This window comes from Lissotriton vulgaris, chromosome 4_1 (genome assembly GCF_964263255.1).
Source record: "Lissotriton vulgaris chromosome 4_1, aLisVul1.2, whole genome shotgun sequence".
NCBI classification, from domain to species: Eukaryota; Metazoa; Chordata; class Amphibia; order Caudata; family Salamandridae; genus Lissotriton; species Lissotriton vulgaris.
Window position 1 is genome coordinate 2,031,903,392 of NC_141691.1, and position 25,523 is coordinate 2,031,928,914.

Here is a 25,523-nt window from a genome sequence, read left to right on the forward strand (position 1 = left end):
TGTCTTTATCAAAATGTAATGAAAGTAAAATTGTACATAATGTATGAAACGTTTTAATTTAGTTTTAAATTTTGTTTCATATTTTAATAAATACGGCCTGGGGGGTAACTCCCCCCGCCTTCCAAAAGCTCAAACTTGTGTCTGTCTCCTCCCATGGGGAATTGGTGTTGGGAGGGGGTGGCGGGCATCCCGGCCATATGACTTAATGTGGCTGTGGGCCTGCTAATCAGACCCACAGCCTGCTGTTCTCTCTCTAGATTAATACCAATGCACTCTAGGTGCATTACCAATTGGAACCTGGCCTAGCTATTTGACACAACTGGCTGTTCACTCAGCTGGGGTATGTTGGTGTAATCACCCCTTACTTAGATATAGTATATATATATCTAACATATATGGACACATGGTAACCTATAAGTCACTCCTATGGTAGGCCTGGACCATCCTGGAGGCAGAGTGCTTGGTTTCATGTGAGATGGTGCTCTGGCATGAGCTGAGCCTGTCTGCAGCTTTTGGAACCACGTCCTTTAGCTGTGTCATCATATTGCCATACCATATACTCTTAAGTGCATTATGAACCTCGCAGTTAAATGCTATCTTTGGTTTGGCTTTATCAAAACATGTCGAGTAAGGTGTAATACGGCTTGGAATACTACCCCCTCGCCAATTCTGGCGACGGGGGTAGCATTCCACCCTTCTAGAGGGAGACAACATGTACCTAACCTGAAACCCGGGTAAAGTTAAACATGAGCCTCAGCATCACAAAATGGATGCTGCCACCACAGACACGAGTCTGACCTCCTGCTGCTGGGAGTCCTTCCAGCTTGGGAGGCCTGGACAAAGGGTTTCCTGTCAGGATAGGTGCTTGCACCACTCCAGACAGGATTTTGTGTAGTGGGTTTGGGAGGGCTGAATAGATTGAGACATGCCTGGGGCACATGAGGTGTCCCTGTGCACATAATGTTTTGAATTGGAGAAGCGCTCCTGTCTGTTTTTTACTGAAAAGCTTTAGACTTTCAACTGATTATTAACTTTTTTAACTAAGCGTGCTGCGGAGGTAGCCTGTTTGTCCCAACCGTGCCACTACTTAAACCTCCTATCTTAAGTGAACAGAACACTTAACCTCCGTGCACTGTTGCTGGTGTGGATCTATCTCTAGAACAACACTGGGAATTTTAAACAGTTTCACAAAATAACACATTAAACACATAAATACTGCTTATGTTTTTTGTGTATTTTCCAATTTTCACTATGACTTTTGTTTCAAAGGCATTCCTATTTGTAAACAAGATTTAACATAAATGTACAAAAATTATCAAGATTACAATGATGTATACAGTTTTAAAGAACAGAAATTTTTGTCAACGTCCTAGAAGAATCTTCTTTATGCCCGATGCATTTCGAGCTCTAAGAGCTCTTCCTCAGGGGCCTGTAAACTGAATGTATCAATCAATTACTTAAACTGCTGTGATAGATGTTCAAGACATCTTTAAAAATTCACTCTGTGCAAGGCTTAAATTCGACTTAAGTCATAAAAGTTAAAGAAAAAGAAAAATAAAACATTGAAAGAGTGCATAAAATACCCCTTTCCACACCGCTATGTTTGTGCTCGAAAAGAAATAAAACTCACTATTTCTGTACTCGCTTGCCGTATACATTCCTCTTCAAAACACCTATATACAAAAAACGGGTTCGGTGTGACCATTTCAATAAATTTTGCTCTACGAACATTATGAGACAGGCCTTCAAGACCGTCTTACCTTATTATGAGTGGAACTAAGACTCGCTGTTCATAACTTCAAAAACCCCAACCTCGAAATGAATATGCCACCTGAAACGTGGTAGAAATGATATGTACACTAAACTCATTCTCTAAAACATCAGAGTTCAATACTGATTTACCGCTCACTTAGCGAGCGTGATGCGCTCTTGTCTTACCTCCATCTCTAGGTTTCTATAAACGGTACGACTTCCTCCAACTTTCCGCCTCACCCAGTGTTCAATAACAAACTGCTGCCATTGCCTCTCAAAAGCTACTACATCTTCACAAGTTATTTAAGAAACCAACAATGGACTTCCAACTACACTATTGCGAGCGCCATCTTGGAATGGGGCTCGTCATCACTACACTGAACCGGACCTAGTGAAAGAACTTAGAGTGAGTGTAAAGAAACTTAAAATGAGTGTGAAAAACATAATGAGGGAGAAATGAAGAAGGCAGATGGAGAAAAGAAATAATGAAATATCTTCACCTTTTGTTGAATCAATTCACAACATACATATGACAATATAACAACATGAGTATAGCAATCTCTAAGAAGCAGGCATCATTCCTACAGTTACAGAGTGGACATCATAAGAAGCAAATCAGATCTAAATTTTTCATTGAGCCCCCTTGGCTCCTGTGTTTCTAATTTCCTGATCCAGTAAATCTCTCTTTGAAGGAGGGATCTGGTCAGATCAACCCCCTCGTACATTCTAACTATCTCCAGTATTGAAAACCTGATCTGGAATATGTTGTGATTATTTTCCAGTGCTTAGCTAAGTTGCTTTTCATATTTTGGTTCCTAGTGGTGCTTTTATGTTCTGAGATTCTAGTTTTCAGTATCCTTTCTGTTTTCCCTACATACATTTTCCCACATGGGCATTTTATGTGAGAAATCAGGTTTTTAGAATTACAGTCTCCATCATAGTGTAAAGCAATTTCTTTCCCAGTTTGCGGATGATGTAAGATCCTTCCTTCTGTGACATTGGGACAATGCATGCAATTGTGGCATTTTTTCATTACTTTGTAGGTGACTTCTGCTGTGTACTTCTCATTGTTTAAAGCAATGTAGGTAGTGCACCTCATTTGAGATCTGTAATATATACTTGTCGCTATAGCACTAAAGTCAATTTTATTAAACTAATACAAATTCTTCAAATGTAACAAGGTCTGGCTAAGACAAACCCACATGTGTGGCTAACTTTCACTAACACTCCCTTCCAAAATCTCTACTGATTCAATTACGGCATCTCCCACCAAGCTGGAGGTGTAGGAAGTGGAGGTGGACCTGGTTTTTGTCTTTACTGTCTTCTTCCCTTGTAAGACCAATTTGGCTACCCAGCCCCCTTCCTGCCTTTTACTCTGCGGCTACAGATGTACTCCCTCCAAATGTTTCTTTGTTTCCTTACAGGCCACTTCACACCTCATCTGAGTAGTTATGCCCAGTCTATCAAGGCTGGCCAATAAGGAGAGGCAGTTCTAGAGCTGGATTCAGAATAGCAAGTTATACAACTTATTTTCTGTCATAGTTCTTATAATTTAAACCCTAACATGTGTTTGGGTTTATTCTATTATTTTAACACTATGAATTATTATTTTAGCTCACTCTTGTCAATAGTTAGGCTTTATTAATGTTAAATAAAGCCTGCACATGTTACCCTATGGAGCTAACGCACTACAATGGGGAAGAACAAAATTGGTCATTTTTCCTACACCAGTGCAAATATTACACCTTTACCACAGTCCCTGATCATTTTAACATTGCACCCTACATTTTGGCTATCTCGGGTTGGTCTTCATGGTGACCTACTTGTAAGAATAAGGTAGTTTAAGACTTTGGAGTACCTTTAATTGCAAAGACAACTGTTGATCTAATTGTACTTTAAAAGCAACATGAAAGGCAGGGCTGGCGTTTAAATGACAGCCAGCACAACAGCTGTGCACACTTAAGTGCATCACATCTACTTGGGCCTCTAAACCTAGATACCCTACCATATCCTCAAGACTTACAGGTAGGTTATCAGTACCAATTGCAGTTATACCTAATGACTTCATACCTTTTAAACAGGGCACTGAGCCCAGTTAACTGGCCTAGGGCACTATTACGCCCAAATATCAGTAAAAAAAATGAGGTCAAAAAGTGGGGTACAGCACAAAAAGCACTGTATACTCGCAAGTTACACCCATGAGATGATGTTTGCGCATATATAAATACAGAAGTGAAGTAGGACATCCATTATCCTGCATTCAAGTGGCTACCACCACAAGTTCCTCCAAAGCTTTCAAAATTTAATATATGAATTACTGTTTTTTTCTTGTAAAAAAGGAGGTTTGGGGTATATAACAAAATCACATGGGATCTTTCCACCAGTTCTACTGCAGTACATATAACGCAGTCTCTAAATCTATAAACAGGGGTAAACAACGGTGGTGATAGGTCTCTGTCTTCCACCTCTATGAGATACAATCCTCCCTAATACAACTTCAAAGGCTTCCCACATGAGTTCAGGGTCCTTAACAGGGTGTTAATTTTCCTTCAAGAAATTGGTTGTGGTCTTCATTTTTACATTGCCTAAACGACTTTCTAGCAAATCAGTAGTTCTCAAACATCTTGCAGGGATTCATGCTAAATATTCCCTGAACATATAAGCATAAATCAGAGGAGCATGACTTAAAACTATTTTCCTTAAATATTCTGTGCTTCCCACTCAAAAAAAATGATAATTTCCTATGATCATATACTTACTTACGGTTTGGTGTGTAGAATATGGGCATATGAATAACATGTTATTATCACTGAGATATATGTAGCAACTTTAAGAGATCTACAAAATCCAAGTTTTCAATTAAACCCCTCAGCCCTCTGGATGACATACAGTTATCTTGTAGCACCTGTGTCAATACACATTCTAAACCACTCCCCTCTTTCCAATTCAACAACATAGTCACCTTCACACTATTCTTGGCTCTAATATTTTCTGCAACACACTTGTGGGATCATTCAGCAGCCAACTAAGACAGATCAAAAACCCTCTCACAAGGTCAATGTATATCACCCACAATGTCCTTGTTCAACTCTGCTTTCATGAATTATGTTAACATCTTTCTCTGGTAACATCTTGGTACCAGATTAGATTCACTAAAGGCCTCCAAGCTGGAGCAGACTTTAACCAATATTCCATGGTTTCCATGACTGCTGCAGTTGATATCTAGGTTTTCATGTTTAATTCCTCAAATTGAACATTTCTTCAAGCTATCATATTTTTTCTATGGCAACATCCACTGTGTAACCCCACAGCCAATAAATTGGTGAATGTTCAATATGCCCCCTTGGGACACTTTTGACAGCAGATGGTGTATCTTTGCACCATGCTTACACTCCACAGCAAAAGCTGTTATAGGCTAGTTGATGCAATCTTGTACACTAGTGCTAAAACAATTGGAATCTTTTCCTTTCAAGGCCTCTAATTGCCCAACCACAATAAGAATACTGTGTTCCAAGCCATCCTTTGATTAGTGCTGCTGATTCTTAGTATTACCAAGAGATATCCAGGCCGCCATTTAATGCAACCGTTTCTTGAAACCTCTTGCAAATGGTCCTTTATGAGGGATCTACTCAATTTCCCTTCCCCAATCTTGGTCTCCAATTACTCAAATGAATACCTTACTAGATAAATGCCCTCATGCATGTTTTGCATTGCATTCCCTCCTTGCTGCTGCTTTTGCCTGGTTGACTGCACATATTTAAAACTAGTTAATTTTCTGTTGCACTGAATTTGTCCCTTTAGTACAACAACTTACTGCAATGACTCAACCATTCTCCTTCCTCTCCCTCTCTCCCATCCTCATCTTTAATTTAAGGTTAATCTACCCTTTACTATAATTCTTATCAAAATCATTTCTCAATATATTTCCTTCAGTGTTGTTTCTGTTATCTCATGGTTTTTGGGTGCTAAGTGTGTTTGTTTCAGGATTAGGACACCACCTGGGAGTACCCCTAGATCCACTATATGGTCTCGGATTAGCAGTACTCGCTCTGTTTCTTTCATATATTTTTTCTTATGCATTGCCATACACACGTGTTCGAAATTCATATTCATATAAACAGTATGAAGGCACAATATAAGTGTGACATCATAAGGAGGCACAGAGAACATGTAATAGACAGTAGATAATTAAGCCTTGAGGACGATTACAGACTCCCTGTAGATGGTTTGTGGGAGGCAATTTACAGTCCTGAAAAAGATACATCTCAATCTCTGAATGTATTCCCTTACCGTCTGAAATAGTGATGTTTGTCTTACAGAACAGCTTGTCCTCCTTGCACTTGATAGGTGTCGCACATCCAACAGCGCTCCTTGCATCAGTACATGTAAAGCACTCCAAAGCACGTGCTGTAAAAAAGAAATAGGATCAAGCCATATAAGATATAGTCCTGCATCCTCAGACTAATGGTTAATATCCAGTGGCCATATTATGGGAAGTGCTTTGGGGGTGATATGGGTGTGTGTGCCCGCTTTTCACACCACAAGGCACTTTGTTATTACAGAAAGGGCTGCAGACGCTTGTGCAGCCCTTGCTGTACTCCCTCATTTGCATGGAGGTGTGGACCCCGTGCAAATGAGAGAGTACCTTTGCCTCCACGCCCCCACTTCAATATAGATGCTGGCACAGAGGCAAAGAAGCTGTCAGGAGGAACACTGACAATGCACCACAGAAAAGTGGCACACCGTCAATGAACCCCTGATGGCAGCCCTTTGGATGGGGAAAGGGAGGCCTATGGACCACAAGACATCCCCTTGTAGTCAGATGCAGTCTTTCAATGTACTCACCTGCAAGGGGATGTGTCTGCCCTCTTGAAATTGAAGGCAGGTTGCCACCTGTATACTGAAAAAAGGAGTGGCTGCTTCAAAGCCGCTCTGTTTTTTACTGAAATGCGCTGCCCCAGGGCTGCATGACTTAGAAAAAATGGCTTCACTGGGGGAGCACATTCAATGTAATAGGATGCACTTTCCCTGTTTACAACAAGCACACCAATTTTAAGGTGTGTTGTGATGTATACAGGGAAAGTGCACCCTGTGTGTAATAGGGGCCCAGGTCTCAACTGCAGAAATAGTTGAAAAATGATGTTGCAAGTAAATTAGGGTTGAGCGGAATTGGTTGCATTATTTTAAAATAGGTCAGATAAGGTATTATTGAGAAGTAGAGCCTGGAATTGGAACTAAGTGGACTGCCAGCAGAACACAAACAGGTCTCAGGATAGTTAAAGAAAAGTTAGCAACAGTGCAAAGTTGTCTGAATGTTATAGTGAATAACAGGGTGGTATTCTGCCTATTGAAACATGAACACACATTAAGAATATTGGAAAAAAAACCTGTGTATCACTGACATGAAACCCAAGGACAAGGCAGGCCTGCATCCATATATGCAAAATTGAGAGAGTAGGGAGCATAGGGTGCTTCATGAGCAAGACAAGGTAACCACGGTTTTGTACAATTCATCAGAGTTTGTAAGCTTCTGAAGCTACCTAAAATGAATCATGCCCAAAGTCCAAGGCCTTTATTGTGGGCCTAGAGGGCCACCTGCCTTAACTGTTGGAAGGCAGAGGCACTGCCTCCCCAGTCCAACCTCAGACAGCCCACCCTATTGAAAGCATCCTGGCAATTCAGTAAGCTTCTACTAAAATATGCAGATCCATCTATGCACCAATGATCTAGAACAATATCCCTGTATTTATAGGAACTGCCTTAAAGCTGAATATTCACCTCTTTAAAGAATAATACTTCATAATGCATTAACCACCCACAAACCACTCCCTTTCCTATCACTCCTTGACGTTATACTTGTCTAGGACCCTTTACAGCACTCCAATGCCATTTGGCTAGGTTTGAGGTATACATGTACCACCTACACAACTTTAGTTTAACACAGCTGGAAATCCTCAGCCTACCACAAGCCCATGTCCGCATCCGTGCTTGCTTCTTCAGGCAGCCTGCCTGGCTTCTCCCTTCTATTATTCCTATTTTAAACAAAAATCTTTAGAACTCTCCAGTAACTGCACAGAGCTGGTAATACATTTGCTAAATGTTTCACGCTCACTTCCGGTACATTTTCCTCTTAGCTTTTGTGAGGACGACAAATAGTGCTAGAACATATCTCAATGGTGTACAACAGTTCTCTTACCGGTAGGTAGGTAACATTTCATATTTCATTGTTTAACTCAGGACAGTGCAAATACTAAGCCTGGGCGTAGTTCGCGTAGCCGCACTCCGCGAAGCTACGCGAAGATGCACTTGCACTCCGCGAACTACGCATAACTCCGCGAACATGCGTAGTAGCTTGCTTGACCTGTTCGCGAGCTGTTTTTAGTCTTCGGGAGCGCCGTGGAACTCTGGAACCTGCTCGACACCACATCTCCAGAGGTCGCCTTCCTCACGGAAACATGGATGAATGCCTCCTCAGCGCCCGACATCGCCGTCGCCATCCCGGACGGATACAAGATCACCCGGAGAGACCGCGTCAACCAGACAGGAGGAGGCATCGCCATCGTCCACAAGAACACCATCCGCATCACGACCAACTCAGACGACACCCTCACAGCCGCCAAACATCTGCACTTCCAGATACACACTGACCCCAAGACCACACTCAGAGGCACCCTCATCTACAGACCCCCAGGACCTCGCACACAATTCAGCGAAGACATCGCAGACTTCATCAGCCCGCACGCCCTCGCCTCCGCTGACTACATCCTCCAATGGGACCTCAACTTCCACCTGGAGAACAACAACGACAACAACACCACCACCCTGCTGGACAACCTCGCCAACCACGGACTAAAGCAACTGGGGAACACCCCCACCCACTACGCCGGACACATGCTTGACCCAGTCTTCTCCTCCAGCAAGTACATCTCCTTCAGCCACTCCACCGGACTCCACTGGACAGACCACAGCTGCGTCCACTTCAGCTTCAGAAAGACCACGACTCACCACCACCCGCAACAGGTTCCCCGCAGGAGCTGGAACAAGATCACCACCGACCAGCTCACCACTTCACTGAGCCAGAACCCTCCCGCCAGCTCAACGGACCCCAACCAAACAGCCAACAACCTCACACAGTGGATCACCAACTGCGCTGATGACCTTGCACTTCTGAAAAACCATCCCAGCAGGCCCGGCAGCAAGAAATCCTCCTGCTTCAACGACGACCTCAAGAACTCCAAGAACTGCCATACCCTCGAGAAAGACTGGCGAAAAAACCTAACTACAGACAACATGACCGCCCTCAAGCACGCCACCCGCTAACACCACCAGCTGATCCACACCACAAAGAAGACAGCATTCAAGGAATGTCTCGACAACAACGCACACAACAGCAAGAAACTCTTCAGCATCGTCAAAGAGCTCTCCAACCCAAGCGCCGGAAACAACGACATCACTCCCTCGCAAGACCACCGAACCGACACCCCCCACGACCACCCTCCGCGACTGGACCCCGGTCAGCACCGAAGACACCATCCACACGATGAACACCATCCACTCCGGATCACCAACCGACCCATGCCCCCACCACGTCTTCAACAAGGCCGACTCAGTCATCGCACCCCAACTCTGGGACATCATCAACTGCTCCTTCAGCACCGCCACCTTCCCGGCGAGCTGGAAGCATGTCGAACTCAGCGCCCTCTTGAAGAAACCATCAGCGGACCCCGCCGACCTCAAGAACTACCGCCCCATCTCGCTCCTCCACTTTCCTGCCAAAGCCATTGAGAAGACCGTCAACAGACAGCTTGCTGCCTTCCTCGAGATGAACGGATCCCTCGACCACTCGCAGTCCAGCTTTCGCGCCCACCACAGCACCGAGACTGCCCTCATAGCAGCCACTGACGACATCTGAGCCCTGCTCGACAACTGGGAAACAGCGGCCCTCATCCTCCTGGACCTCTCCGCAGCATTCGATACGGTCTGCCACCGCACCCTAGTGCAGCGCCTCAGCAACATCGGAATCCAAGAGAAGGCACTGGAGTGGATCATCTCGTTCCTCACCGGAAGAACCCAGAGAGTCCGCCTCCCCCCGTACAGATCCAAGGCCACCGAAGTCATATGCGGTGTACCACAAGGATCATCACTCAGCCCCACCCTCTTCAACGTCTACATGAGCCCCCTCGCAGCCATCGTACGCCAACACAACCTCAACATCATCTCCTACGCCGACGACACCCAGCTGATCCTCTCCCTCACCAACGACCCAGGAACCGCCAGAACCAACCTACACGAAGGGATGAAAGATGTAGTCGAGTGGATGAGGAACAGCCGCCTGAAACTGAACTCAGACAAGACGGAAGTCCTCATCCTTGGATCATCACCCTCCGCCTGGGACGACTTCTGGTGGCCCCCTGCCCTGGGCAGCGCACCCAAACCAACGGACGACGCACGCAACCTGGGCTTCATCCTGGACTCCTCCCTCTCGATGACCAGACAAGTCAACGCCGTCTCATCATCATGCTTCAACATCCTACGCATGCTCCGAAAAATCTTCCGATGGCTCGCCACCGAAACCAGGGAGACGGTCACACAGGCACTCGTCACCAGCCGACTGGACTACGGAAACACCCTCTATACCGGAACCACAGCCAAACTCCAGAAAAGACGCTAACTCATCCAGAACGCCTCCGCACGACTCATCTTGGACATCCCCCGACACAGCCACATCTCCGGACACCTGAGAGACCTTCACTGGCTCCCCGTCAGCAAGAGAATCACGTTCCAACTCCTCACCCACGCACACAAGGCCCTCCATGACCTGGGCCCCAGGTACCTCAACAACCGCCTGACCTTCTACACTCCCACCCGCCAGCTACGATCGACCAGCCACGCCCTCGCTGCCGTGCCACGCATCCGAAGATCCACCATGGAAGGAAGATCCTTCTTCTACCTGGCAGCCAAGACTTGGAACTCCCTCCCCATCCACCTCCGCCTGACCCAAGACCACCTCTGCTTCAGGAAGCAACTCAAGACATGGCTGTTCGAGCAGTAGCGGACCCCCCTCCCCCAAGCGCCTTGAGACCCTCTGGGTGAGTAGCGCGCTATACAAATATCCTGATTGATTAATTGATTGATTGCCTGCATGCTCGGGATGTGTAGCGCGCGAAGTTACCCATGAGGATTGTCCCGCCCGCTCGCGTCCCCTTATTTCCGGTCACTACTAACGTGTTCGCGAGTTATTCTGTGCCAGATTGCAGTTTCTGCGTGTTCGGCAACTCGATCTTACCGACAAGCATCCTCGCGCACGCGAAAATGCTATTGAGCGCGCGAGAACTACGCTACGCAGCAGTTTGCGGAGTATTCGACAACTTCGCGTTCTCCGCGGAGCGCGGAGTTGCCGAAACTCCGCAAACTCCGCAAACGGAGCGTAGTTCTTCGCCCAGGGCTAGCAAATACAAACATAACTTCTCACAAATGTGATCATAAATATGTATGCTCTCAATCTTGGACCACTTTATCTTCTGTATGCAATGGTTTTAATTAATGAAGCATAAACAATAAACTTCAAACTTCAAACTATTGCGTTATCCGGTTTCATTCACTGTTTTTTATTGAAACATCAAATGTTTCCAGGAGGTTGCCTGCTCTGATATATGTGATATATTGAAAAAACTAAACATGAGAAATCCCACTAGAGAAAGTCAAATAATAGAAAAGCAATTTTATAGAAAGCTACTTTTAAGCAAATAGAAACAAGTTGAAAATTAAACGAAATATAATTTGAAGGAAACATCCAAAATTGTACACTTCAGGGTTTTGATGATTAGAATAGAGTTCAGGGATGGGTGATGTTAGGGGTGGTGACGGGTTAAGAGATGGGCAACATCTAGGAGTAGAAAGGTGCTAAAGACTTCAGGAATGGGTAAAGTTTAGGGGGAAAAGGTAGTTGTAGTGTATGTGTGATAGGGGTTTTATGGTTCCGGGATAAGTTTAGTTTAGGGGTCAAGGATGGGTGGAGTTAATGCGCATGAAAGAATTTTTAGGGGGAAAAGATTGATGGTGTTTAGGGTTAGATAGTATTCAGTGAATTAAAAGTATCCAAAGTAATTGATTGAGAGTGTAAATGATACGCATCCAAAATATTTGTCCCTTAACATAAAGGATGAAAATAAATTCATTTGTCAAACATGTTTCTGAAAGTAAGGCCTGCAACCTTTTCAGATACATCTTTACAAATAAATATGCAGAAGAAAATATTTTATTTTAAAAAATGCCTTCTATATGTCTAAGTAAACACTGTGAATCAGTTTCTATGAAATGATAAATGCTATTCATCCTGAGCTTTTCAAATAAACAGTTTAGATAAAATAGTTTCTCAGTAATCGCGTTCTATTAAATTGTTTTTCCATGAAATTACATACAACCTTTCCCCTTTTTATGTGCATGGTTGCGAAGTTCTTTCTTATCATCCAAATACATCACTCCATCCTATATCCTCCATATCTTTTGATTTCAACCTTTTTGTCCAGATGGTTCTAATTTCTGCCACATGAAACCATGTTTTAACTTTTACTCCCCACAGATCACTCTCTGCCACCACACTCTTCTCCCATCCACATTGCCCCCCTCATCTGTGAGAAACATTCATGCATCCTTCTACTCACTTCTATCCGCATTATGCACCAAATAGATTTTCTCAAAAAATGTCAATTTCCCTGCCATGTTACAGGGGCTCAGGCTTTTCAGCCAGAAGCAACTCTCATTGCTCCATGACAATGCTCCTCAAATATCTTTCCTTCTTGTTGCTCAAATGATGCTCTGCCCCCAGACACAAACTCACTTTACACAATCTTGTAATTACCTAAAGTGGTAGCAGCAATCGAGTCTTCCAACATTTGTCCTGCGGTCATCTTCCCAGCTGCCAAAGAAATTCGGGCATCGGCATGGGTTTTTCGCTCGCCTCCGGAGTCAAGCCACAGAACCTTTCCCACTTAGAATGAGATATCGTATCAGCTATTTTGTTGGACACACCAAGAAAATGGTGTGTGTGAAAGCAATATTCAGACCCGAGTATCGCAGCACAAGACCTCGCAAAAACCTTTACTTCCAATTGTCCTTTGCTGGCATCTTTTATAAAGCATACACCAGTGTCACATTATGCAGTGCAAATATCGCTAGCACACATGAAAGAACTCTAAAACTGAAATGATGTGCTTTTTCTGCTCAGTAGCCGCTGAAACCCAAAGAGCCTGCAGAATCTGAGCATACTCATCAGTGCCAATGTCTACAATTTCACTCAATGAATGTCACTCTCAAGGAAAAGTCAACTGCCAGCTTGATATCCAGTTGGACTTCAATTTGGCACTTGATTCACAGGTGACAAAGGCAGGAAATACATGCTTCAGCAAATGACCTTTCATCAAAAGATCCTTCTCTGTTTTGTACATTAACTTTCACCTTCCAGTTGTAAGTGCTCTAATAAAATGTAAGCTAGACTAGACATATCTAAATATTAACCAATTCATTAAAAACTGTTCCATCACTGTTAACTGGCAAAAGAAATTGCTTCATGGAGCAAATTATCAGAACTGTTCTTACCTTTTTTGACACTGAAGTTGATTGGTTATTGCCTTAGTACATCAAAGCAAAACCTCCACATGGTACTAAACACAAGATCAGTAACCTATGGAGGCAGGGTTTTCTACACAGCCCCTGTCATATTAAAGAACTCTTTACCTTACAATATGTAATAAAAACAAAGCTGATTATATTCTTAAAGGCCTAGCTCTCCCAGATATTGCTGACATACTGAATTTTCTCTAAGCCATTTCTAAAGAAGGTAATGTTTTACCAGGGTCCTTTATCAAATTTCTCACTGGAGATGCTCTTCTACCTCTTCTTACCATTGTCAATACACCCATCACTCAAGGCATCTTCTAAGAAGCTCTCAAGATAAGCCAGATCATCCCAGTCCTAAAGAATCCTGCAGCAGACCCTCATGACCTCTCCAGCTGCTGGCCCACCACTCTTACTATTCATCAGCAAAATCAATGTTTAACTCTAATCCCACATCAGGGCTAAGCATCCTACCTGGCTTCTGATTGAGCAGCAACATGGAAACTGTTACGCTACATTAAGAAATAGAGGTATTAATGTGAGTCCTTTACAAGTAATACGTCTGTTATTGTCTTAATATTGGGATCCAAGTACCCCACTGTAGTAATTGTATATCCCAGGGTAGCAAAGCAGAGCAGTTCCTAGTTTTACATGGGGTAGATGATGTGGGCTCGCTATCCCAATGTGCTGGCATGCAACAACAAAAGTCAATAAATTATTGTCAGTGCTTTTACTTACATGCACACAAGGTAAATGGAAATATATTTGGTGAGACCCTCCACGTAAGTCCCGAGCTCCATCATCCCAATACCCTACTCATAGCAGATGTAACATCACTCTATAAGAGAGTTTTCATTATTTATTAGGCAGGTCTACTGGTTTTGTCAAGGGGGCAACTCATCAGAATATGTAAGGCAGGTCTATTGGCATTGCCCAGGCTGCCAACTCATTAAGAACATTAACCACATGTTGAAATTCATCCTAAATACGAATGGAATCAATAATCATATTATATCGTATTCATTAATAATGTAAGCATTGCAATATTCATCAATAATCATCGCAATAGGTATTATAAACAAAGTATTTTAAGTCAAATCAATCAGAAACCTGTGTCAATGTATTTCTTTTACACTGCTCAGCCTATATAATGCCGCTATGCAGCCAATGGCAAGAATTCCCCACACTCCAAAGCCTGTGAGGAGCTGAATCAAAGACATATTATAAGTCTTAAAGTCCCATTAGACATTCATTTAGTGTGTTACGAATTGTAAATTCAAACTTGAGGTTCATGTTTTACCCAAGATTGTCATCCTGCTGGGCTGTGGATGGACCACCACTGCGTCCACTTCTCCTTCACCATGCCCACCGAACATTACTGCACCCCCTGCTACCCGTAAAGAAGCTGGAACAAGGCACCTGAGGAACAACTCACCACCTTACTCAGCAAAACCCCACTACTGACCTCCAGGGACGCCAACGCTGCAGCACGCAATGTCCACCTTTGGATCTCATTAGCATACTTTCTTGCAAACGGCCCTCTGAGAAAGCCAGCTCACCCTACAAGAGTCCAGGGGCACCTTCAGATAATCGAGAGAAGATGTAGGAGCAGAAAGACATTGGCAGATGACGCAGCCTTCAAAGCTGCCGTCACCATAAAATATCGCTTATCAGAACCACAAAGAAAACTGCCATACAGGAATGTATCAATGCCAATCCACACAAAAGCAAAGAGCTCTTCACCTTGATCATAGAATTCACCAAAAACAGCACAGATGCCACAGACATCCCCCTCCAAAGATCTCTGTGACAGCCTTTCCCCTTTTGTCCAGTGAAAGATCATAGGGATCAACAACAGCTTTGCAACATGGGCACCACCCACCCCACCCACAACCCCTGCACCTACAAGCACCAGATCCTAGCTGACTCTGCTCAACTGAAGCACCCTCACCACTGACACAACCTTAAGGATCCTGAAAAAAATTTCTCTGGAGCTCCTTCAGGCCCCTGCCCCCACCAAAGGTTTAACCGAGCCGATGCCACCATCACCTACTAACTCTGCCGCATCATCAACTGCACCATTGAGTCTGCCATCTTCCTTGAAGACTGTAAATAAACAGAGATCAATCCCCTTCCGAAAAAACCCTCAATCGACCCAAAGGACCTCAAGAATTACAGACCCAACTCTCTTGTCCCCTTCACAGCCAAAGTAATCCAGATGGCCTTAAACTCACCAAAGTGATCGAAACAAAGCACACCCTGTATCCCCTCCTAAACCAAGCTTCAGAAACAAACCACAGCACCAAGACTGGACTCCTTGCCGTGACAGGCGACACCCACACTCTCCCTTACCAAGGCAAAACTGCAGCCTTCATTCTCATGGTTCACTGCAAAGCCTTAGAGTGGGTCCTCTCCTTCCTTACTTGCTGAACCCAGAAAGTCATGCTCTTGCTGTTCTCCTCAGAACTTTTAGAGATCAGCTGTGGAGTTTTTCAGGTCTCCTCTATGAGCCCTACCCCTTCAACATTCACATGGCCCCACTTGCAACCATCACCAGAAGCAACAAACTCAACATTGTCTCTTACGCTGATGACACTCAGCTGATTCTCTCCCTCACCGACGAACCTATAGCCACTAGTAGCAACTTACACAATGGGATGAAGGCAGTCACCGTCTGGATGAAGGAGAGCTGCCTCAAACTCAACTCTGAAAAAACTGAACTTCTCATCCTGGGTACCACTCTCTTCACCTAAGATGACTCCTGGTGGCCTGTGCATGGACCATCAACCATGCACACAACCTAGGCATCACCCTTGATTCTTTCCTCTCAATAACTTTCAAAATCAATGTTGTCTCATGCTTTTGCTTCCACATGATCTGGAAAGATTTTCAAGTGGATCCCTTTGGAGTCCAGGAGAACAGTCACTTAGGTGCTCATCAGCAGCAAGCACATTTATGGCAACTCTGTATGCCAGTGCCACCTAAAAACTCCAAAAGAAATTACAGAGCATCCAAAACTCTTCTGCCAGACTTATCCTGGAGATTCTCTGCCTTAGTCACATCTCCAATCGCATGAGAAACCTTCGCCGGTTCGAAATCAATAAAAGAATGACCTTTAACCTCCTCACGCATGCCTATGAAGTCCTCAACAATACCGGACCTGCATACCGCAACTACCGCCTCCCCTTCTACAAACCCACCAGACATCTCTGCTCTGCCAGACTGGCCCTGCCCCCTCTCCTATGGATGCGCAAGACCTCAACCGGAGGAAATTCCTTCTCCTAGCTCTCTGCGAAGACCTGGAACTCTCACATCTCAGGCAATCAACTTCACTGCCTCCATTGAGGAAAGGCTTTAAGACCCTGCTCTTTGACTGAAGTGCAGAATACCACCCCAGTATCATGAGACCATACAAGGTGATTAGCCAAGGCCCATCAGAACTCTGATTGATTGATTGTAGTCTTACATTGCGCAAAACTGAACTTAAGGGCAGGTTTTACCTAGAAGTATACTGCTCTGAAAGCACTACAGATTTTTCAGTAAACCCTACTGACCTAATAATAGCTCTAATATTATTAGTTCAACAAGTACTAGGTGATGGATGGAATGCTTGAATAAATCTCAACCACTGGCACTCACTCTGGCCGCATCGCAATTGATTATTTTTCATCAACCATGTCCCCTCAATTTTTACACAGCCATATGCAAATCAGTTGTGACCCTGCTCCAATAGGAACAGCCCAGTCCGAACTTCCATGCCATATCCTCTTTGAACCAGAATACAAGCAACCTAGGACTGATTTGATCCTTAATATGGGTATTATAGCTTGATTTAGGGGCACAGTGAGCATTGGACTGATGTCCTGGCATACCAATTGCACTTAGGGCATCAGCTGCAAAAACAAGGCGATGGATGGCATCAAAATCCCTGAACTAATCTCAGCTCCTTGCAACTGCTCAACCACATCCAATCCACTGTTTTCCGCCCACCATGCCACCTCAGTTTAGACCCAGCCATTTGCAAATCAGTCTTGACCCAGCTCAACTGGAAAAAGTCCATCCCGAAAATAATGATGGAATGAGATACAGCCTGAGTAATTACCAGTAGTTGAGAATAATTCTAGCATTCCATCCCTTACTTTTTGTGTAGCCTAAAATGATAGGGCCTACCTCAGGTCAGGACCTATTCTTGCAGAGTCCCTTCTGTACCAGGCTACCTCAGCACAATTACTTGGTTGTACACAACAATAGTCGCCCCAGTTTAGCCTGCACGTGCATGCACACTTGTTTATGTGTAACCAGCTTAGTACCACTTATCCTAAATGCATCACAGCAGCCTCATCTCAAAAAGTGGACAATGGTGATAAACATGCTCTGTCAAATTACAGTGACTCTATAGTGAGTCAGACTCAGGTAATGAGATTCACTGACAGTAGTGGTCCAAAAACTAGTTAATCATGAGCCAAATGTCTTCGTGGACTACATGAGAAGAACCCACTGGCTACACTTATACATTGTAGACAATGCCCTCTTGCCCACAGATGAAAATTACCTCTGCTTTCTGATATTGCTGGACAACTCAGCTACCTTGGACACAGTCTACCATCTCACCCTCATATGAACTCTAGAGTCTTTCCTGGATTTCACCTGCCTTGATACAAAGAGGAATGGGGAGGTTGATAACATTCATCAAATATACTCTCTAGACTTAAACCTATATCAAAAGGTGTGATGTTATGGATAGATTACTAAACTAGATTGGGGTCGAGAACTACAAACAAATATAATGGTTTTATTTATTTCTCCGGTGATCACAGGAATATCCTTTTTAGAATGCAAGGCCCCTCCCCCACCTAGGTGGCATGCATCATCCTTGCAACCCTTCTACACGCCAGGCATGCAGAGCAAAGCCTTACGGGCCTCTCAAGTGGGGGAACTTCGGTAGAGATTTCTTTCCATTCAGTTAACCACTTTAAATCAATTTTACCAAACACTAAATTGTGATCATACATGAGCACATTGTGCAAGTCAATCATCAGATCAGCAAAACATGGTTTATTCTACTACTCGCTTGATTCATGTTAAGGAACTTTTTTTATGTTTTGAACTGTGATGATAATAAAAATGATTGTTTCATGTCTCATCCCTACCTTTGCAGAGCCCCCATGGGATGTGGAAATCACTTTAATCTGGAATAATTTCAGAATGAAGAGTGCTGTTGTGCAGAGGATGTGACCATTATGTCCTGGCACTGGCCCATGGGAAAGCGCTGCTGTTTCCCCGTGAGACACCCACCTATATGTACCCACTGGGACTGGCAGAGGAAGAGCTTCAACTGCCACCCTCAACCCCTTCCTCGGCAATCCTATGATGTCGGGCCACTCACATTGTGCCGATGTCACCATAGGCTGCTGGGGACAGGCTGGAAGCCATTTGTTTCCCGCGAGCCAGAGAGAGGACAGATTTTGGGTGAGTCTTCCTCTCAGGGGGAGGTTCTTTAGGTAAACTGGGGAGAGAATGCGGAGAATACATGATGGGTTGCTTTGGCTGGCAATGTGTGAGTGACTTCAAAAAGTGAAAGAGAGTCAAAGTGTGAGTATGACAACAGAAGACATTAGGACTCTGTGTACTTTACCACTGCTAACCCCCAGTAAAGTGCCTGTGATCGCTCTGAAAAACAAGGTAGCATAGACTCATACCCAAGTGGCATATTTGATTTACTATAAGTACTAATGAAAAGTGAATTACATGTGCTCAAGGCATGTAAATTAAATACTACAGGCGGACCTGTGGCACTGATTGTGCCACCCACATAATTAGCTTCTTAGCCATGTCTCAGGCCTGCCACTGCAGAGCTTTGTGTATAGTTTCACATTGCCATGTCAGCATGACAAGTAAACCCTCTTGCCAGGTCCACACCATCCCTTTTTATACATTTACGTCATCCCTAACAAGGGCCCTGTATGACCCACAGGGCAGGGTACAGGGGCACTTATTTATGAGCCCTTGCATCACTTTTGCCCTGCCAGTGCATCACTTTTTGTGGCGCACTGCGGCGTAAAAAAATGCACCAAGTTGCGTCATATTTACAGAGTAACGCATCTAGGTAGATGCCTCACTCTTTAAACCTCTGCACCACATTATACCGGTGCCAGGTATAATGTATGCAGGGTGGGCGTTCTGACGCAACTAAGCCTCGTAGAAGTGACGCCTTGAAATCTATGAGATTTCACTGCGCACTTCTAGGATGCAAATGCGTCAATATCCTATGCCTGCCTCACAGCAGGCGTAAGACTGATGCAGGCACATTGAAATGGGACTTGCCCGTGTTAAATGACCAATTGCTGTAGTTGCGTCACTCTTGTGACACACTCCAGCAATGCGTCAATTTTGCGCCTACAGATATGTCAGAAATACTGACGTATCTGTAACTCTTTGCACATGACGCATCATAATGTATATATGACGCATCCAGCGTGTCGCAAGGAGTACACAATGAAAAGTTAGGTATCGCTGTTTTCATGCAGCGATGCATCACTTTTCATAAATGAGGCCTTGGGTATTTAAAAGGCAGGGATTGTACCTTTGAACTTTACATGTCTTGGTAGTGAAGTGCTCCTAATTTCATTTTTCACTACTAAAAGGCTTATCTCTCCCATTGGTTAACATTGGGATTAACGCGTTTCATTTTATAGGTGTAATTTCTAATTGGAACAAGATAGATATTTTGTGTTTGGTGTCCCTCAACTAAAATTTTTAAATTACAACCTATGGTGAAGTTGGACTTTTAGTTGCAAGTCTAAAAATTCATTCCCTCTAGACAGCCACCCAAAAAGGTATGCCTAATGGGCCATTGCCTGGTTGATGGGTCTTCCTGGGCTGGATGGAAGGCAGGATCTGACACTTCCACCTGAAGGGGCTGTGCCTGTCCCCACACAAAGAGCTGTATACCCACTTGTAGTGAGTTTGGAGCACGGGCAAAAGGGCCAGAGAGATTTTACACTTTAAATCTGTGAAGTGTCTCCCACTACAAAGGCACACATGTGTATATATACTGGACCCCTGACACCACAAACTCAGTAAACTGTGATTAAGACCTGTAACTAGTGTGCCAAGGAGAAGAACTGTTGTTCCGCTGAAAGGACTTTTACTCTGCTGAACTGCTGCTTTGCTGAACACTGGCTTGCTATGCTCTTGCCTTGCTGAGCTGCCCTGCTGCCTGCTGTTCCTCTGCATGGATAAAAAGTATTGAACCTGCATCATTTGAACCCAAGGTGACTCCAAGGATTTGCCGGATTGCCTACTGTTGCCTAAGTTCCAGGGACACAAAATACTTAGACCCCTACTGTTCCAGCCCGTGGGCTTATCTGTCTGTGAGTCTGTCCTGCCAAGTGGTGCCAACCCAGTCCTTGACCCTTGGAAATGGACAGAGAGGTGCTCTTCTGCTGCGAGAGCAGAACCAATGCATCACTGCTGTTGTAGGAATCGGATCGACACATCACACTAAAAATCACTGCATTGCTTTCTGAACCACTGCTCCAGAATTGATGGGTTGCTATCACTGCATGGAGAAGATCAATGCCTTGCATCTACATGGTGGGGAAACCTAGCAGCTTGCCATAGAACTGATGCATCGCCGCAGCTGTGTGAAATGAGTGGGGATCATCAACGTATCTCATGCTGCAACCAGGATTACAGTACTTTTGCTCAGGGGGCCCTGTATGGGTCCTGTATATGGCCTGCCCGCCATCGTGGGCAGCCTGAACTCTTGACTTTGTTCTGATCCATCCAGACCAATGAACTCTTTGAGTGATGTTTGCTTATAAGTGCTATACTTGCATTTAATCATTAAAAACTCATATGTCAACCTTCACCGGAGTATTTTTGTGGTGTTTTCACATTGTTACTGATTTAAGTGTTGCACAAATACTTTAAACATTGCCTCTTAAGTTAAGTCTGACTGCTCCGTACCAAGCTATGAGAGGGTGAGCACAGGATAATTTAGGGTGCGTTGCGACTTACCCTGATGGGGATTGTGTTCCCTATTTGGACAGGGTGCACTATACCAGTTCTCCTTTTCTTCTTTTTATATTTTGGCTTTCACTCAATCAAAGCTATCCTCCACGAAACGGTGAGAGATTTCCTGTATGCTATATATGCACCCATAAGACCTAATTCCTAATATAGAATTATCTCTTCCCTCCCCTTTTTTCAGATAAATTCCCGAAAAGGCGAGGATTCTACATATATCATTACTACACAAATGGTGCAAGTAATTTTCATTATCTGTTGTTTGTATTGTACCTGTCCTGACGAATGCTCCGTAGACCCGTCTGGGCGACATGGAGCAGAAACATGTTGACGCTATCGCTATAGTTAAAAAGGTTTAAAGAGATCCATTAACCCGACCTCCCATTATACCGCAACTAATTTTATTAGCAATATTTCACCTTTTTTAATAAAATTTTCACCGGTGTAGTATTAGCTTCTTATCTTTCTTTTTGGGTGCCCTACCTCCCCCTACCCTTATCTCTGGACACTGCCACTAACGCCAGAGGTTGCCTCGGGTTGAGGCTTGGCATACAGCACGTTATTGGAACACTCGATGATAAATGCCATAACGCGTGTGAGGGGCGGAAGAAAGACATACACCGCACGAGTAACACCGCGTTTATGAGAGTGTCCAATCTTAACCAATGGTTAAAGTGGTAACAAGTGTCCATTCTTCTTTTGATTACAAAATCATTGCTACCGGGGTGATGAATGGACCGTCTACCCTACTCCCCAATCTTTGATTAATTGCAATAGAAACTTAGCCAATCTTTGAGGAGTCCAATACAGCCTGTGGATGACAAAGGTAATGTTGTTTGAAGTTTGCAGGCGTGACTATTGAATATTACAAATTTAATGAGTCCTTCCAAAGAGATTGTGTATTCATCTTCATCTAGTATATCCACCCAGTCTGCATGAGGAGCCAACAGTTTCTTTTCCTCTGCCTCCAGGAATTACCAATACCACTTTACAACCTTTTGCTTTTTGTAGCGACTTCCTAAAGGTGGGCCTCAAAATCATATAACCGTCCTATCTCAATGGAAGCTGTTGAGAGCCACGACATAACCTGGATGTATTTAAATCTAGATAATCTATTGCCTGTTTTCGCACTCAGTAACTCCCAAGGCGGAAGACCTTCTGCTGACATCAAGTCTCCCCGCTTAGATAGTCTGGCCCGATTCAAGGGAAGACTCAACCCATCCTTCAGACATACTGGTGTCCCTGAAGATTACCAGATTGGTGAACATTCTGAATAATACCAATTAACCATGGGCGAATTATGCGAATTCGCGGTTAGCAATCCGCAAAATCCGCGAACTCTCTCAAATTTGCGGACTTTTTCTCTTTTTTGTGTTTGCAAGGGTTTCTGCCAGTTCGCAAGGGTTTTGTACCAGTTCGCAATTGTGAACTTACTTGTCGGCTCGCAACCGTCACGACTATGTTGTTTCTACGTCTGGTTCATCATCACAGGTTCACAGCACCCTCTGTTTCACCACTGCCATCCTCTGGTTCACCCATGCCACCCTCTGGTACATCACTGCCACCCTGTGGTTCATCACTGTAGATTATGGGGGGGGGGAAAGCAAGCACACCTGCCCTGCTTCAACTGACATGAATTAATTTTGGGTTCATTAATGTGTCACTGTATTTAAACTTCCAGTCTGGCACCTGCTTCCTTATCTGTAATTTGCCTTCTGTTGCAGTGCAATTTTTTTCACAGGACCTTTGTGACCTACTTGTAGCTATTCTATGAGCCTGCTGTGAGGGTCAGAGCAGGGTCATAGAATAGTTGCAAGTAGGCAACTGAACTCTGGAGGGGCCCCTCAGGAGGCACAAGAGGGAATGGTTATTAATGATGAGTTTGAACTTTTGCACCTGCTGAATGCTTTCAGTTTTGCAAAACTTATTTTTCTGCAATTTCGCTGGATTCGCGGGGCGCAAATTTGCGCGAGATCGAATTCGGAAGCCGCAAATTCATGCGAATATGCGATTTGTTTTTTTGCGGCGTGTTAGTTTGCAAGGTTTTAGCGCAACGGCGCGAAGTTACCCTCACAGTCGTTCACAGGCACGGCCATCTTGTTTGCATGACGAATTTCCGTTTCCGGGCGCGATGTGTAATCTCGCAGTGTGCGGCTCGCTAGTACAATTTCGCATGTGATCGCGAGGTAAATCTCGCACAAACTTCTCCTCTTATTCCCTCCCCCTTCCTGAGGTGGACAACTTGCTCGTTAGCTTGGAAACTGACGCCGGTGCCCTCACATTCCTACTCTTATACCGGCCTCCACATCCAATGCCATCTTTCTCTACCATCATGAGCGAACAGCTGTCCAATCTACTAATGCAACACTCTAGTTTCGCCCTCTTCGGCGACCTGAACTACTGGTTCAGTGACACCAACGCTGGTCCCCATGCTATTGAGCTCTTCGACACTCTCAACAGCTTAAACCTTACCCAACAGGTCACCCAACCCACTCATATCAAGGGCCATATCCTGGACCAGATCTGGACCTGTAATGTGGCTCTGTCCCAGCTAGCTATATCCCCTTGTGTCTGGTCCGATCATTATTTAGTTGACACTGCCATCACTGTCGCCGGCCGGATTCCTGCTCCTCTGAGGGCTGCAGGCTCCTCCCGGAAATGGAGCACAAATGATTCCTAGTGCTTTCTCACAACCCTGGCCGACACCCACCCAGTCTTTAATCCCACTGACAACATCGACATTATAGAAAATGACATCGGCTCCTGGCTGAGGTCGGCCAGCGACCAGTTCCCAGTTCGCCCCCCTCACCAAATTCCCCCGCACTATGCATCACAACTCCCACCGGTGGTTTTCTGACGACCTCAAGCAACACAAATTCAAAACGCGCCAGCTGGAACGAACATGGAGACGTGATTATTCTAACTCAGCCAGGCTGTCTTACTTGGCTGCACGCAGAGAGTACAAAACTGCCATTACCCTAGCAAAATTGGAACATTTTTCCAATAGGATCTGGTCTGCGGCTAATAAGTAAAAGGAGGTGTTCAGAGTCATGAATGAACTTACCACAGACGACAGAACCCTCCCAGCCCAGACCCCCACCCAAGAAACATGTGACACTCTCAACCTCTTCCTTGTGGAAAAGATCATAAAAATCAAAAACTCTATCCCTTCCCCACCCCAGCCACACTCATCGGACACCTCCTCTAATAACCCCCCTGACTCTTACTACCTTCCCGACTCTGAACCATATCTTATTAGCTGAACTAGCCACAAATCTGGCTCCCCTAATGACTGCTGTCCGCCATTTGTCTTACAGAATATCTGCCTCAATCTACCTGATTGCATTCTATCCCTGCTGAATAGTTCACTCAGCAGCGGCATCGTCCCTAGCTCTCTCAAGGAGGCCATCCTAGTGCCCCTCTTTAAGAAACACGGCGCCGACCCCGCGGATCCATCCAATTATCGTCCCATCTCCCTCCTTCCCTACTTTTCAAAATTAATGGAGGTTCACGTCACTTGATTCCTGTCAAATGTTTTCGAATCCTCTTGCCACCTTGAGCCCAACCAAGTTGGCTTCAGACCTGCCCACTCTACTGAGCCCGTCATTCTAGCAGTCCTGGACACGCTTAGGAGTAATGCGGATGCGGGGATCCCCCAAGCCCTTGTACTCCTGGACCTGTCAGCCGCGTTCGACACGGTGGCCCCTAACATCCTTCTCCACTGTGTCGGACAGGCAGGCATCCAGGGTACCGCCCTTAACTGTGTCGAGTCCTTCCTGACCGGAAGAACGCAGGCTGTCTGCCTGGGCCCCTATACCGCAACAAAAACCCCCACGACCTGTGGAGTCCCCCAGGGCTCCTCCCTTTCACCGCTTCTGTTCAACCTATACTTACGGCCCTTGATCCACTCACTTCAGAAATGGGACATTATTGTCTACAAGTATGCCGACGATTTACAGTTTGTCCTCCCTCTTAACTCAACTCATGCCATCAATACGTTTCACACTGTCATGATCCATATCCAACATTGGATGAACCTGAATCAACTAAAGCTAAACCCCGGGAAAACCGAGCTCCTCCTCCCTGGACTCAGCCATGCTCACTGGGGTCCGCAATTCTGGCCC

General features: G+C 44.8%; 1 protein-coding gene across 1 annotated transcript in view; it reads right to left on the reverse strand.

Moving 5' to 3' along the window:
• LOC147724912 (lymphocyte antigen 6D-like) overlaps positions 1 to 23,495 on the reverse strand; it is a 111,929-nt gene extending 88,434 nt beyond the window's left edge. The window contains exons 1-3 of the mRNA XM_086918130.1: positions 23,468 to 23,495; positions 12,614 to 12,742; positions 6,043 to 6,159 (exon numbers count right to left, since the gene is read on the reverse strand). Coding sequence (XP_086774256.1) covers positions 6,043 to 6,159; positions 12,614 to 12,742; positions 23,468 to 23,495 — 274 coding nt within the window. The remainder of the gene's footprint in view (positions 1 to 6,042; positions 6,160 to 12,613; positions 12,743 to 23,467) is intronic.
• Positions 23,496 to 25,523: the final 2,028 nt, after the last annotated feature.